This window comes from Aspergillus puulaauensis, chromosome 2, assembly GCF_016861865.1.
Source record: "Aspergillus puulaauensis MK2 DNA, chromosome 2, nearly complete sequence".
In the NCBI taxonomy this organism is placed as follows: Eukaryota; Fungi; Ascomycota; class Eurotiomycetes; order Eurotiales; family Aspergillaceae; genus Aspergillus; species Aspergillus puulaauensis.
Genome location: NC_054858.1, coordinates 15,860 through 31,247, shown reverse-complemented (window position 1 = coordinate 31,247; position 15,388 = coordinate 15,860). Strand labels below are relative to the sequence as shown.

The 15,388-nt window shown below is 51.3% G+C and overlaps 4 protein-coding genes across 4 annotated transcripts; 2 read left to right on the top strand and 2 right to left on the bottom strand.

Moving 5' to 3' along the window:
* Window positions 1-6: 6 nt before the first annotated feature.
* Window positions 7-5,590, bottom strand: APUU_20007S (uncharacterized protein; the record flags this gene model as incomplete). Its single annotated transcript, XM_041698601.1, has 14 exons — window positions 7-1,651; window positions 1,707-2,130; window positions 2,194-2,915; window positions 2,972-3,607; window positions 3,663-3,816; window positions 3,871-4,119; window positions 4,169-4,245; window positions 4,280-4,444; window positions 4,495-4,586; window positions 4,697-4,847; window positions 4,914-5,045; window positions 5,107-5,218; window positions 5,281-5,306; window positions 5,355-5,590. 14 exons carry the CDS (start codon window positions 5,588-5,590, stop codon window positions 7-9), a joined length of 4,821 nt encoding a protein of 1,606 aa, XP_041551769.1.
* A 766-nt stretch (window positions 5,591-6,356) lies between these two features.
* On the top strand, window positions 6,357-8,175 carry APUU_20006A (LysM peptidoglycan-binding domain-containing protein; the record flags this gene model as incomplete). The annotated part of the gene is made up of 4 exons (XM_041698600.1): window positions 6,357-6,716; window positions 6,800-7,365; window positions 7,422-7,768; window positions 7,817-8,175. 4 exons carry the CDS (start codon window positions 6,357-6,359, stop codon window positions 8,173-8,175), a joined length of 1,632 nt encoding a protein of 543 aa, XP_041551768.1.
* Window positions 8,176-12,013: 3,838 nt separating this feature from the next.
* Window positions 12,014-12,833, top strand: APUU_20005A (uncharacterized protein; the record flags this gene model as incomplete). The annotated part of the gene is made up of 2 exons (XM_041698599.1): window positions 12,014-12,306; window positions 12,395-12,833. 2 exons carry the CDS (start codon window positions 12,014-12,016, stop codon window positions 12,831-12,833), a joined length of 732 nt encoding a protein of 243 aa, XP_041551767.1.
* Window positions 12,834-14,066: 1,233 nt separating this feature from the next.
* On the bottom strand, window positions 14,067-15,122 carry APUU_20004S (ankyrin repeat domain-containing protein; the record flags this gene model as incomplete). The annotated part of the gene is made up of 1 exon (XM_041698598.1): window positions 14,067-15,122. The coding sequence occupies one exon, from the start codon at window positions 15,120-15,122 to the stop codon at window positions 14,067-14,069; it is 1,056 nt and encodes a 351-aa protein (XP_041551766.1).
* Between the last annotated feature and the right edge of the window lie 266 nt (window positions 15,123-15,388).

Below are 15,388 nucleotides of genomic sequence, written 5' to 3'. Positions count from 1 at the left end.
GCGCGACTATGTCAACCAGTTCCAGAAGCCGGTATTCGTGATCCGGTCCAGGATATTTTGCATCGTCTCCCGAATCACCTTCAAATTCTCTTCAGCTGCGTCCAGGGACAACTGATTCTGCGGGTTCGGGTCCGAGTTGTATTGGCGTCGTGCAGAGCGCACCACATCCTGCCACTCGCCCTCGAGGGCATCGCCGCGACGCCGCGCCCAGGCAGCCGCTCGATCTCGCATGTCTTGGAAGTACGAAACCACCCACTCGTCCCAAAGGCCGAGCAGATCAATCTGGCTGGAGTGATGGGCGTTGTATAGATCCTCGAACTGCTCGAGCTCCGACCGTATGGAGTTGACGGTCTCCTGGAAACGGTCCTGCACGGGATCCGCCTCCATGTAGGCGAAGATATTCGCAGCATCTCGCAGCCAGGACAGAGCCATGTGGATGTTTTCTGGATCATCGAGGTCTTCGCGGTGCCATGAATCCTCGGAGATAATGTTGTTGCCCGTCCAAAGCCGGCCCTTGACGGCGTTGAGCTGCTCCTCGCAGGGGATCATTGCGTCTTTGTTGTCGTTGCTTCCAATAGCATTGAACATGTGGTCCATGGCATTTCCTGCGGGTGCATTGGACCCGGCCCAGGATCTGTAGTTGTCTTGGAGCTGCTCTGCCACGCGCTGTGGGATCGTATTACGGCTCGTCTGCTGGCCGTCGGGCAGCTGTCCATGGATGGCGAAGCTGACGAACTGCGCCAGGGACTGCAGCTCAAAGATATGCTCAGTCACATAGTTCACGCCGGAATCCCCGTCGTCAGTCACTCCAACTTCGGTACAGCCGCTGGGGTTACTGATATCCATCCTCGGGTCTCCGGAGCTCCAGGGCAGTCGGCCGATTGACGGGTATGCGAGACAGTAGATGGTGAAGAGGACATGCCCACTTATATCAACCACATTGTATGGCCGAGGGTTGCCGCGCGGATCCAGTGCGTTCTGAGCGTTGCTATCGCCCATCTCAGAGCCCGGAATTGACGGCTCTTCGCCATCTTCCAGCAATGATGGGTCGGCGGTGCCGATATTGGCCACACAGACGGCCTCGTCAATCCCGCCAGTGTCGTCGTCCAACCCGTCGACACAAGAGAGAAGATCATGCCCACCGAATATTGGGTAGCCGGAAAAGTCGGGCTGGTCAGGAACCTCCAGGTCGCGAGTCGGACCAGCGAGCTGGACGGCCTTGGGGCGATCGCCAATGAGGTACTGGGATTCGTCGTCCTCAGTGAAGAGCTCATGGTCACCCCCGTAGTTCATTGCCTGCGCATACCCCTCGGACTGTTGGTATATTGCCTTGTAGCCGTCAAGCCCGAGCCCCATCTCTATCCAGGTACTAAGCTGAGTTGAGGCGAGGTTGCTCTCAGCTTCCCACCCCCGCTTGGCTATGGTTGACGCATAGCCATCACTGGTCTCATGGTAACGACCGATTTGGATGTCCAGATCCACACGGGGCTCAAGGGTAAAGGTCAGAGATCCCTGTGTGATCTTGTAGTCGCCCGTGAAATCATCGGAGCTGGTCTTGCTCTTGCTCTGGCCTCTACGGTCGCCAGCCCCTTCTGGGAAGAAGGTGAAGATATAGCCGTCACTTCCACCGCGGAAGCGCGTCTTGAAATCCCTGGAGACAACAATTAACGAAGCTGTATGGGACTGAAGGTGGGCGCAGTACTCACCCAACAAGGCCGGCCTCAGACGTCGTCTGGACGGAAGCGAGGACTCTGAACTGGGGGGCAATGGACACGATACCAGGGTGATAGAGGCGCTGCATTCTGAGCGGAGTCTTCCAGAGCTCTTCAACAATCCGCCCGGTCTGGCTTAGCGATAGCCCAGTGCCTGCTGTGCAAGAAAGCTCTAGATCCACGTCGAACTCGGCTCCGAGGAAGCTGTACGACTCTTGGATATCCCACGGATCCAGAGCTCCCACCATGGTGAAGCCATATTTCACCTTGGCAGCTGCGTCTCCTTCAATGTCGAGTTTCAAAAACTGCTCCGAGCTGTCGCACGACCGTCCGCTTCCATAGAGCGAGTCGTCAACGCTCTTGGACATCTCTGAGTAGTACAGGTCATTCTCGGGCACCTTTGTGAGTTTCTTGAATTCTAGAGAGGATCAGCATTCACACAGCACCGGCAGCAGCAAATGGCTTGACGTGGGCTTCTTACTCCTTTTCCAATCATCCTCATTTGAACTGTAGAACCGCGGCGACAGTTCTGGGTCGGTAGCTCTCTTTTTCTTAATGGGGTCTGCGCCGAAGATTTCATTCCAGTATTGAAACACATTTGAATAGTCGATACGAACATAGACCTTGTCGTCGGCTCGCTTGACGTGACCAAAGTCATAGTCAAAGACCAGATCCATGACCGGCCGGCTGGAATCCCTCGTCTGCAGCACTTGAGTAGGGATGGACTGGTTGCCTGAAACCTCCAGGGACCTGACGACCGCATACTGACCGGGCCCGCAGCCTCTGGGCATCTTGACAATGGTGCCCTCGACCCCATTCAACAGCATATCGTCACAGTTGCTGCCATCCCCATCCTTCATGCACGCAACGCGCGTGGACTGTAAGCCATGCTCATCGATGCTGTCGCAGGACAAAAAGGTCATATGAGAGCCATCACGTTTGTCTAGATTCGACACAACATCTGGAGGGCCCGACAGCACGACCGAGCCAAAGCTCTCGGGTGACATATGCGGGTCAGAGGACACGTCCATCGGGTCGTCATAGACCTCATAGTCATAGTCATCCGGGGGAAGCTCGGGGAATATCTTCTCGGGAGCAATTGGAAGGAAGGCCGAGCTATCTGATACTTTGCAGCACAGTCTGGATTCCTCCGCCCTGCAGAAGATGTTGGACAGTTTGCTCTTCATCACCAGAACCTCGTCGCTAGAGAGAAACCATTAGCAGGTCCGCCGGGCACAAATGGGACAGCCGACACTCACGCGTCGCACTGGTAGTCGCGGCACTTTGTCCATCGACACCCGTCCAGTTGGTTGTCTTCGTCGCAGCAAACACTGCGCTTCCTCTTGTCAGGGCTCGGGCCCTCGCAGTCTCCCCCAAAATCAGTGAAGCTTGATATCTCGGTCTTGCCGCTGGGACAGCTCGTCGTGCCGCAGTCGGTGACCTCGCAGGATCCAACAAGGTCTTCGTAGTCGTCAGACGTGCAACAGAACTGCTGTTCCCCGTAGAGGCAGTCAAAGCTGCCGTACTCGCTTTGGAACAGACCCAGTTCGCCGGGTCTGCATTCCGGTTTACAGGTCAGCCCCTTGTCGCCTCCGCGCCACTGACATCCAGACGGAATGTTGCCACTGGGGCAGCATATCTTGCGGTGCTCATCGTCGTCGCAGTCATCAGTAGCTCTCCCAGCCTCGGTCATGGACGACATGCATTTCTCCCCACAGCCCTGCATGACACAGTTTTGTCCGTTCTGCGACGACCAGTTGTCAATAACTAGCCCAATCGTTCCGAGACTGCCGTCAAGATCCACGCTCTCGCCGACGTCTCTGTCCAACAGCCCCGAGAGAGCCGTGTAGGAGTCATCATCCATGTCGACTGCCCATATCATCAGGCCGCCAAGTCTATACAAGCATTAGAAGCACGACGCAGACCCAATACTCCACGCTGTGAACCTACCCAACATCATTTGCCCAGTCGACCTTTTGCTTGAACGTTTTTCTATCGTCGTAGGACACCCATTGGTCACCATCAAAGGTAAAATAGTTGACGGCGTTCTCTTTGTCATGGATGTGTTCGATTTTATCATCGCCCTTCAGGATCTCCTGGATTTCTTCAACTCAAGTGAGGTCTGGGGCATGATACGTTATTCATTCCAAGTACGTACCGAAGTATCCCAGAATGCCACCCTCTCCAGTACAGTCGCCCGCCCTTGCTGGCCCTTCGAACTTACATCCGGGCTTTGCACAACCTTTATCTGAGAGCTGGAAGGTTCGGCCGTAGAAGCCAGTTCCCAGGACTACTTTACCAGGAGGTACTTTATTCCTCCAGAGCAGGTCTGCCGCCAACTTGATTTCAGTTAAATTGGTATGGCCGTGAACGATGTTTCCAATTTCGTTATTCGCATCCCATACACCTGCTGCCAGTTAATTCTCCATCAGCCTTCAAACACTAGGAAACAGTACCGTGTAAGTCGTATGACATGATATTCGTCCAGTTCGCATACTTCAGCAGCCCCGGCACATCGACATACTGCATGTACCTGCAACACCGTTAGTCTTTTCCCTGCTACTAACCCTCCTCCTTGGACCACCGACCAGTAACTAGATGGGATGGTAAATGTCAGACCATAGCCACCTCGAGGACTATCATCAAAGGTCTCTCGTAATGTCTTCATCAGCGAGACAAAATTCTTCATGTCGCGCTCCTTTCCTCCTCTATCCGGCGCGCCGGGGTACTCCCTAGGGCCAGTGAGTATGCAGCGAAAAATACGGGACCGACTAACGCTCACCAATCTAGATCCACACCATCGAACCCATATTTGGTCATGAAGGTGACCAGGTTGTCTGCGAACTTCTGCCGCTTGTCTTCATCGGCCGCTATCTCGCCAAAGAGTGGCTGTGTGTCAGTGCCATTATCCGAAAATGTCCATCCTCCGATAGCAATATACACCTCCAGATCGCCCCCCGAGGACCGGTCCTTCAGTGCCTCACTTGTTTAAAGAGGCTTGCCGGTGTTTCTCCATCCATGGGCACAATCTCATATGTGTCTGGCTCGACGAAGGCAAAGGCGAAGTTGACATGTGTGAGCCCGGAAACAGGGATGTCACTTGGAGAAAACTTCTTGCATGGTCGCCGTGCGGCCCTAGTAACCTCCTTTTAGCAGTGTCTTCGTGGTTTCAAGGACGGAATTTCGATCTCTTATACCCACCATGACTCGTAGTACCCGATAACCTTATTGCGAACGGATTTCGAGCTCCCACCCGGGGGCACATCGGGCGAGCCACAGTTGCTCTGGCACTTGTCGTTGCAGAATTTCTCGGTTGTGCCACAGTATCCGTATCTAGCAGGGTTGGTGAGTTTCACAGAGACAAAAATCCAGGGAAGGGCCGAATATAACATACTCGCTACAGCAAACATTCAACGGGCATTCCTTACCCGGGTCCTCGGCAAATTCGCCGCACTCTGCGTGTGCATCACAGTTGGATTGGCAACCATCACCGCAGAACGTTGGGCCTAGAAGAGTCAGCTATCTCGTGTAAATTGTTGGGGGGGGGGGGGAAGGGGTCTCTGTGTACCGAATCCACAGACTTCGGTTTTGCCGCTGTTTTGAACGTTAGGGCACGAAGGTTGCGCGAGATAGCTTGCTTACCAGCAGGCACCATTCGAGCATGGCGTGTCTGCATCACACTTCTGGCCTTCATCTGCTGTCGCCAAAAGCCTTGTGCTGAATAAGGCCAGCGACCGGTCTTCGAGTCCACTTTGTCCATCGTGATGGCGGGGTCTCGCGGTGTGGCTAGAACATCGAGTAGCAACAGGGAAGAGAGCGAAGATGAGAAGAAATGAAGTCACGAGGGATATCGTAGACAGGAAGCGAAGGCTACCCATGGCAATGAGTGTCCTCCAGACAAGCTCTTTCTGTCTCCTTTGTCGTGAGTGCAGAAATAGGGAGAACTTGTCGGACCTGCATGAGGATTCCAGCTCTCTTTTCAACACAGCCCGCACTAGGCGGAGTTGAGAGCTGGACTTTCTCGTCCCTCCAATCTAGTATCCATAGTATCCAAATCAAGCCCTGCGTGGGGAAATTGCGCTCGCTGGACCAGGGTGTGACCGAGTTCAACAGCACGATCTTCTCCAACGCCCGGCTGAAATCCCTTAACCCTCCCTCCCCCTGCAGCTCTCATGCGTGCAAATACAACCTGTCCTGCATATCGGGACGGCACGCATTCCTCCTGCAGCGCAGCGACTTACTACATCTGTACCGGTCCCTGGGACCAGCGCACGATACTTCCCGAAACAACCACGCCGATCTGAGATCCGCCAAGAATCCTCCGTCTTGGCTGGGGGAAAAGCATCAGGCCTCCCACTTGGCGAGAGCACAATCTCGATCCTCTAACCCTAGTTGCGGCCTTTGGAGAGCAGCATATGCAGGAGACTGTCGATCCTCATCTTCCCGATAGTGTACCTCACGGAGTTTCCGCCATCGGCACCCTAATATTTCCTCAGTCTCATCGGAGCTGACTTTGGGCAGCCCTAATCTGGCCTGGTGGAGCTGTCTTATATCTTTCTTGTGTCCGGCGACGAGGGGTTGACACCTGCGAGACTCTGATCAGGCCCAGTCGAGAATCCATCTATCACCCTTCCCACTCCGACCATGCCGACGGCGAGAATTCATTCTGTGCTTTGGCTCGCCTTCGGGCTTGGTGCGCTTGGCCAGCGGTTTACCGATGGCACAGGCTACGATATAGACCTCCCCGGGGTGTCTGGCAGCTGCAAAGAGGTCATCAATTCCACCATTGCCTGCGATAGGTTTCTTGCCAGCGCTTTGGATCGGGGCACCCCGCCATCAGCCGACAGGCTAGACAAGGTGTGCGACCAGGACTGTGTCAAGTCACTGAAGGACTATCGTGAGAAGGTGAAGAAAGCATGTACCGGAAAGTTTGATATCATTGTGGCGGATGATATCGCATACAACGCTACTTATACCGCGGATGAGCTGCTGTACAGCTACAATGTAACCTGCGATACGGAGAAGCTACGCTTGACCTTTTTGCTTCTCTATGAGTAACTGTTAGCTAATGCCTGTCCTAAAGAAAGACGGATGCCTACTGCTGGATTGAGCTTGCCAGGATCAATGATACACTTACCCCCGAGGAGGAATGCTCTGATTGCCTGCTTGGGAGATACCAGATCGATCTGAACTCTCCATTCGGGTATACTAAGAAGCTGGCGAAAGGGTTCTCCTCCCTGGTGTCCAGCTGCTCGGCTACTGGCTACCCTGTGACTTCGCCCACCCCCATTGCGCTGAATGGCACAGATGCCCCAACCCCGACTCCTGTCTCCTGTAGCCAGTCCGGAAAGTACACCATAAAAGACAGCGACGACTGCAAGTCCATCAGTGTTGCGCATAATGTGTCCACATGGGCCTTGTTGCACCACAATGGACTTCAGGCGTACTGCCAAAACTTCCCGGGAAAGGGAACATCCTTGTGTCTTCCCAAACAGTGTGATATCTACACGCTCAAAGAAAATGATACGTGCGATGGCATTGTGGACTCCTACCCTGGCGACATCTCCGTGACTCAGCTCAGGTCCTGGAATCCGTTTATCAACAAGATGTGTGGCAACTTGTTCCAGTGGACTGGGTATCAAATCTGCGTGAGGTTCGTTCCCCCCCATCTGCAACACCCCTTTAATACTCTCCCTAAGGATCTTGCAGCCCTCCTGGTAGCGACCTCGACCCAGTGCCCAGCCCAACCCCAAGTCCCACCAAGTGCGAAGGGTTGTGGCAGCCAACCAGCTGTGAAATGCCCCCGCCAACGGACATAATCTGGCCCGATGATCCAGGCGTTATCGGCCAGCCTCTGGCAAAGGGAACCTGGTCTAACTGCACCGCGTACACGACGTACCTCAACTCATCGGCACCAGAATACGATAACACATATCGAAACGTCGCGCGTTTCTACGAGGTGTCTGTTGCAAACCTGCAGAAATGGAATCCATCGCTAGGCAAGAACTCTACAGACTGCCAGATCAAGAAAGGATACCGGTACTGTGCTGTCTATGGTGCGTATCCATTTCCCACCTATTCCTGACCTTCTCCTCTTAACGTAGATGTAGAGCGTGCGCCGGCGCCCACCACCACCACGTCCAGTACGCCCAAACCAACCGGGTCACCGAGCACGAGTCCATCGGATTCCCCATCGCCCACTTCTACGAGCACGACGACGACGAAAACAACGACATCCACAACAACAAGCCCGACAACGGACCCAACGCCGTCTCCAGTTCAAGACGGCATCACCAAGAGCTGCAACAAGTTTTACAAGGTGGAGAAGGATGATGATTGCTACGGCATTGCCAAGGACAAGAAGATCAGCGAGGAGGACTTTTACAAATGGAACCCGGCTGTGAAGGACGACTGCTCCATGTTGTTGTATGGGTTTTATGTATGTGTTGGGGTTTCCAAGTAGTAGTCAGCGAAGCACTGACCTGAGGTCCTGGGATATTATTATTATTATATCAAGATGGGAAGTAGATGTTGGTTCTGTGGGCAATAATAATACAACACAGCCAATGAGGTCATAGTGGGCTTTACCCAGTGCAGATTAGCGCATAATCACATATATAGAGGATATACGGGGGTCAAATTTGCGGCGAAATTTCGCGCGTTACTATGGCGAAATCGCCAAGCCGTCAGATACCCGGGAGCCACCTGACCGGAAATTTACTGTATACGCTAGTATATCTTGGATTTTTCTACCGGCAGAATTTTCCTTGTACAAATAAAAATAATAAACTATAGAGGTACAGTATAGCAGAATTAATTATAGTAGATATTAATAATATTAATATTATATGTCTATCCTTAACTAGCTCTCACTCTCTTCCCGCCTGACCCTGACATACTCCTCGTACGATTAGTTGATAAAAGCTGTGAAAGCTTATATAGTGAAAGCTTCCCCCTGCTTCGGACAAGCTCTACCTCTTCAACAGCAGTCTCTAAGAGGACCCCAGTTCTCTCCCGGGCATAGATCTCATCAATAATTACCTTCCGGCGGCTAAAGAGGACACGATCTTTAGCAATTGGGCGCCAGGCTGCACCGTACAGGCTCTCGAGAGATTGAACAGATGGCTGGCTACCTAATCCGGAGGTCCACTCCCTCCACAGATCTGGCACAGTTTGGATCGTACGGGAGAGATGATAGACAGGTAAAGATATACTAGATAAGAGAGAGGAGAAAGCAGGCCGGGGAATACTATAAGTAGAAGCTGGAATAGGAAGAGATTCTGCTGGAGTTAGGGATTAAGATTGCTTCTGGCCTTAATCAGCCTCTACAGGTTGGCAACTCTTGCACGGATAGCTATTCTTTAGTAAGATAGTTAGCTGAAAGGCTCGTATGGTAAAAGTAACCTGGCTGGAGAGAAGATCTTTAAATTACAGATTAATCTTGTAAAGCTTTTCCTGGGCCTGCTGGCTGTGGTAAGAGATGGCCTGGTTTAGATCCTTTTGGATAATACCCAGCTGATCTGTAATTATAGGAATACTCTGCTATAGCTGGATTTCTTGAGGGGTCTCTATATAAAGCAGTGAAGCCTCTAGCTGTCTAGCAAATTCCTTGTAATCTTCTCGTACGAAGATAGGGTCCTTCTATATTGGATGGCCTGGGAAAAGCTGTTGGAGGATGACTGAATCCTGCAGAATAATTATGCGTAGCTGCTCTAAAAGTCTGAGAAAGCCTTGCGCAGCCATATCATCCTGATCCTTGTACTCGTCCTCTATTAGATCTGGTGGGTCACTGCAGTCCTCTGTACAGAACCAGGCCAGCCATTGATCAACCCATGGCCAGAGGGCTTTTAAAAGGGATTCCGGAGGCGAGACCTTCGCTCGGGGGAGATAGTAGCTCCTAGTAGCTTCAGGTAAGAAGCCTGCTATCGTACGGAGGAACTTCCGCGGCAGATAGGTTAGATAGTAGTTGGTCAAGGCATCCTGGTTCCAGCGGCCAGCCTGCTGTATCTGATCCTCTTTAACTCCCTCTATTTCAGCCTGTTTTGCTTTCTGAGATTGTCTGATATGGGTCTTCTTATATAAAGACAGGCTGATAGACTTAAAGACCTTATTAGTCTACTTCAGCTGGATCTTATATAAGAGGGGCTGCTCTATATTTCTTCCCTTAAGCAGGTGGAAGTTGTACCAGCGCTGGCGGTTTTGAAACTAGGGAACAGGTTCTTGTATAATCTACTAGTGAAAGAAGAGGTAGAATATAGTCTGGTATATTATATAAAGAAGAGTAGACATGCATATGGGTTGGGTTGGGCCGGGTTGAGGCCTCAGGCGCCCCAACCCGCAGCGGGTTCGGGGATCTGATTGGTCAGCCCAAACCCTCATAGGTTTGGGCCGGGTTAGGGCGGGTTCTACCCAGAATTTCTAAGCTAGACCTAATTCGGATATGATCATCAGTATACTATCTCTTTTAGGAAGGGATTGATTATGGGTTCAGGACTGGGTTATACACCCTATAAACCCAAACCCTTCCTAAAAATAGAATTTTTAGAAAATATTAAAATTTTTATATAAAAATCTATATAGAACTAAAAAAATAGATAATTTAAATATTAAAAAATAAGGTCTAGAAAGGTGGTTAGTGGTCACTAGGGGTTCTATGTCAAAATATATATTTTGAAATGGGTTGCCAAGATATTTTTAAAAGCCTTAATAAGTCCACTATTATACAATATTTTAGGTTCTAATTAAAAGAAATAGAATATTTAAATATTGATTTAATAGAATATATATTAAATTTCTAGAAAATATCTAATTCTAGCCGGATGACGTCATTCTGGAGTTAGTGGGTTAAACCCAAACCCACACGGGTTTTCCCAAACGGGTAAAAACCCGCTGCGGGTTCTAGCTTAGTCATCCCACCCCGGACCCACCTGGATTCGGGCCGGGTCGGGTATAGGATTTCAGGGCGGGTTGTGCATGTCTAAAGAAGAGTATCTTAGTAGTATACTACTCCTATATATTCTAACCAGCTAAACTGGTTAGTTTTCCTATTATTTATAATCATAATTATTGGCCAGCATGGTGTTGGTCCTTTATTAAATAAAGGAATAGTAAATAGATCAGGTAATTCAACCAGTCAGCATGACTCCCCGCGGAGAAGCATGTTATGGTTAAAAAGGAAGTCTACTACTGTATAAAGGTAGCTCTCCTAAGCTTCTGGTTTCCGGAACTTAGTGTTCTTATCCTTCTATCCCTGCCAGCAGTATCGTACAAACTCCTTGATTTTATCTTTTGAATAGCTATCCTGGAGGGTGCCGGCTGCACGGTTAAGATACTCTGTATGTTTGCGCTTGTTTTCTTGCTTAGCCCGGCCTTCTAATAAAGCAGAGACTATATATCCCCGAGGATTACTAGAGGTATTAATACCAAGGGTTATCTGAAATGACCAGAGATCAACCACAGCATTAATATATTACTGGATACTCTTAATCCCCAGTGTCTGCTTAATGGGTGCACCATCCAGTTTCGTACGATTCTTGTAATATCGGGATGACGAATAGATCGGACGGTACAGGACCTTCTTCTTAAGAAACATAGTTAACTAGCTTCTTCTCTGTCACCAAGGCTCCATCAGGAAATGAGTATTCTTGACAGAATTCCTGTACGGAATCAGCCTTAAGGTAAAGGGAAATAAATAACAAAGGATTTAATCCTCAGACTTACCTCCTATTCCTGCTGCTTCTTAGTATACGCCTTCTTAGTATTCTGCGGCCGCTGGCTTTGTACACGGTGAAGGGCCTTGCGACTATATAGGTCAAGTTGGTCCTGTAGTTCAATCTGCTGCAGCTCCTGTTCTTCCATTGCTTTGAATATATATATAATATGTTTGTGGGTAGGAATCAACTATAATCACGTACGCGTCTGGGAAGCAGGGCGCGTTGTACGCGTCATTGAGTAGAGATATCAGTAGCCGCCCTGGCCACCGCCTGCTTGGAGAGGCTGGGCCTGCTGGGGTTCCCCGGTGTGATAGTTTTGTCACAGGTTGTACGAATAATACTGTGGTCAGAGATTACTGCCAAGATTTCGGGGGCCTTTTTGCGACCAGATACATGCGATTTATGGGGGTCAGATTTGGTGCGAAGGGTCAGATATGTGAGGTATTAAGGGGGTGGTCCACATTTCGCGCGAAATTTCGTGGGGTTTGATACATATATATATGAGGGCCACCCACCCCCGTGCCACCTGGCCGGGTGTAATATATTGCGTATTTCTCGCACCACCTTCCCCCCATTCCACGAAGCACCATGTCGGATGCTGGAAGGAATTACATACCCCCCTGGATGCGCTACATGCAGCGCGACACCGGAAACTGGGGCTTTGTCATCTACCGGTGCGCATGCTACCGCGACCCCGATCGATGGGCCCGGTACCGCGCAGCGCTTGACCGGGTCTGGGACAATGCGTGGAAGCTCTGGTTCCGCAGTTACCGGTCCAATGGGGTCACCGAGGAGATGTGCCATATGGCAACGGAGCGGATGGATTTGGTGTGGGTAGAGGATCAGCAGTTGCAGGGCAAGGGAGTGGATGAGGTCCGGAGGCGAGTTTAACCCTACTCCTGCTCGCTACCGTGGCATGGAACAAAAACAGTGGTTCGAGATTGAGATTCACTGACTTGGCCGGTGAAGCTCCTTCAAGAAACTGCAAGAAGCCATGCCATCACCAGACACCGAGCCACGACTCAGCCAAGACCCCTGGAATTTGGATCTACCGATTCCCTACCACAAGGACCGCCAGGTCTGTCTCTTCGTCGATGAGGAGTCCGTCACGTCCCTGATTGGTCCTCCAGGGCAGGAGGTCTCGCTCCCGGAGGACCCAATGAGTGCCATTCGCAAGCACGTCCGCAACAGCTACATTATGGCGGTCGATGCAGACTACAGCCCGGAGCATGGCTATGTTTCTGGGAGAGCGCCCGCTCCGTACACCGGCTGGGTTAAAATTGCCGTGGGGGTTGTTTTCACAGAACTATGTCCTAAGAGGATCTGGATTAATGATATGCTTCCTCTGGATTATATGTATAGTCAGGCCCATGAGCGGGATTCTTCGGGTGGGGTTTGGAGTGGCTAGAGAAGAGAGATACGCATATACCCTTCGGTGTCTGTGCCCTGGTCCAGACCACATCCAATGCTCATTGAATCAACATAGCCTGCATAGCTATACTGCGTAGTCGGCTCTATCAGCCGTGGCTGGGCTTGCCGCGGCTCGACATAGATTACCATCTCCATTAGTAAGCAAGGAATGCGGGGATGAAGGCCGTATTCGCGACTTAAATAGATGAAAGGCCCTCGGTGTATGGGCTAAATATTTCCTGCCTTCAATGCTCAAATCTGAATTCTATCCAAATCATCCAAGTGATCATAATGCTGCAACTACGCCCGAACTGCGAATACTGCGACAAGGACCTGCCACCAGCGTCAACAGAGGCGCGCATATGCTCCTACGAGTGCACCTTCTGTGCTGACTGCGCGGAGACAAAGCTCGCCAACGTCTGCCCTAACTGCGGCGGCAACATGACTCCGCGACCAATCCGTCCGTCGAAATAATGGCGCACTGGTCTGTCCATCTTAAAGCAACCGCCGTCGGATAAGCGTGTGCATTTAAAGTGCAGTATTGAGGATGCTGCTGCCCTCACGACGATTCTCAACAACACCAAGCCACAAGATCGTTAGTCCTATCTCTCATAGGGCTGCTGTTATTATAACGAAACTCGCTCGACTTTTCCCACCTTAATTGCTGTTCCTGGACTGTCGCACATAAGGAGCTCTTCCACAGTACATAGTAAATACAGCCCATCTTCATCCAACCACCAATATCTTGTTAGTATTATAGAATATACTGGCATGTATCTTGTTATAGTTCTAAGCTGCTCGCCTTCAGATTATTCTCAAGTATCGCTGCGACTGACTTGCAAATATCCGACCTCAGGCCGTGGCGGGATACTCGGCTTCTAGCAAGCTACCGTTTAAATTAGATCATAGCGTCCACTTGGAAGACTGTCCTCTGCCATGACTGCTAAGCCTGTGCTTTCAAGCTTGCCAGCTCGGCCAAGAATGTTGGCACTTGGCACGTTGATGGCCATCTGGCGTAGAACTGAGATATGCCAGCACGCACAAGGGAAAGCTGCACATACACGACTCCGGAACGTAGCACAAGATATCCACCGACCAATAACCCTTCGGTATCGCGCCACTTGCTTCTGCCCATGTGGTTATTGAACAGGAGGCCAGCTTCAGCCAAGAAACCTGTGATACCTGCTATAACATTATCTAACACTATTGAAAGGCATATAGCGATGGAGGTTCACCGCGAGCCACGATTCCTGACCCTATCCGAGCGTCGGGCAAAACGCCGCGCGAATTTGGGACGACAATGCTTCTGACCCAGCTGAGATAGATTGCGCCCCTCCTGATCCCGGACCTCGATATTCGCGCCGTTCGCAATCAAACAGTCGACGACCTTGTCCGAATATCCACTTGCAACAGCTCTTTGGAGAGGAGTCCACCCTTTCGCGTCGAGAGCCTCGATATCAGCGCCGTTGTCAAGCAAAAGCTGTACGACTTTTTCTATCGGTCTCATAATTCCACTCCAGACCGCAGCGTGAAGAGGCGTCTGCCCGTTCTCATCTCTGGCGTCGACTTCAGCTCCATTCTCGAGAAGGAACGCAGCCGCGTTGAGGCATCCTTGCCGGGCCGCCTCATGAAGCGCTGTACTCGAGCACTTTTTCCTCGCGTGAATATCGGCCCCTTTCTCGAGGAGATATCTCATCACCCCTACGTGGCCACTGAAAGCACCCAGATGAAGAGGCGTACCTCCGTGATCCGACGTCAGCGTAATATCGGCACCCCGTTCCACAAGGACCCGCACCATCTCTACATCACGTAGCCAGGCAGCCTTGTGCAGCGGCGTCCATCCCTGTCTCGATCGTTCGTGGATATCCGCCCCGCTATCGAGGAGCAGGAGGATAATGCGCCGATACTGATCGAGCAGCCCGTCCACGACGTGCGGGCTGATCTTCCATCCAAAATGCATTCGGCTGTTCCAAATATTTCTCGCTCTATCCCGGACTTCCAAAGCCCTCACAACGACACAGTCCGCTGAATAGTCGTCTTCCTTGGCGTGGATGCCCGCCCCGGCTTCGAGCGCGTATCGCGCAGCGGTCAAGCTGCCAATTCGGATTGCCCACCACAGGCCCCGTGTTGCGCCTCGAGACTGGATGGCGCGACGATAGAGATAGGGGTTAAACAGTGAATACATCCGCCGACTCGTCCGTGCGAGGCGGCTCAGGTCGCGGTCTTGCGGCAGCTGGTCTGCGATGAGGAGCAGGCAGTCTGCAGACCATTCAGAGAGGTGGCGCATTATATTTTTCCCGTCCTCTTCGTTGCGTTAAAGTAACTTCGGAACCGTTGGATGGATTTCAGACCCCAAGTCAAGTTTATGAACCCTGCACTTCAGCGTCCTTCTGCTTGGGATGGCGATTGTCGGTGACAAAATGCCAAGAAGTTGGTAATTTACTGTTGCTGATGGTCAGCCAAAATGCCTGGCGTCAGCCGGGAACTTATACGAGGACACTCTTAGACTTGTTAAACCCAACCTGCTAAACCGCCCTAAACCCGCCCTAACCC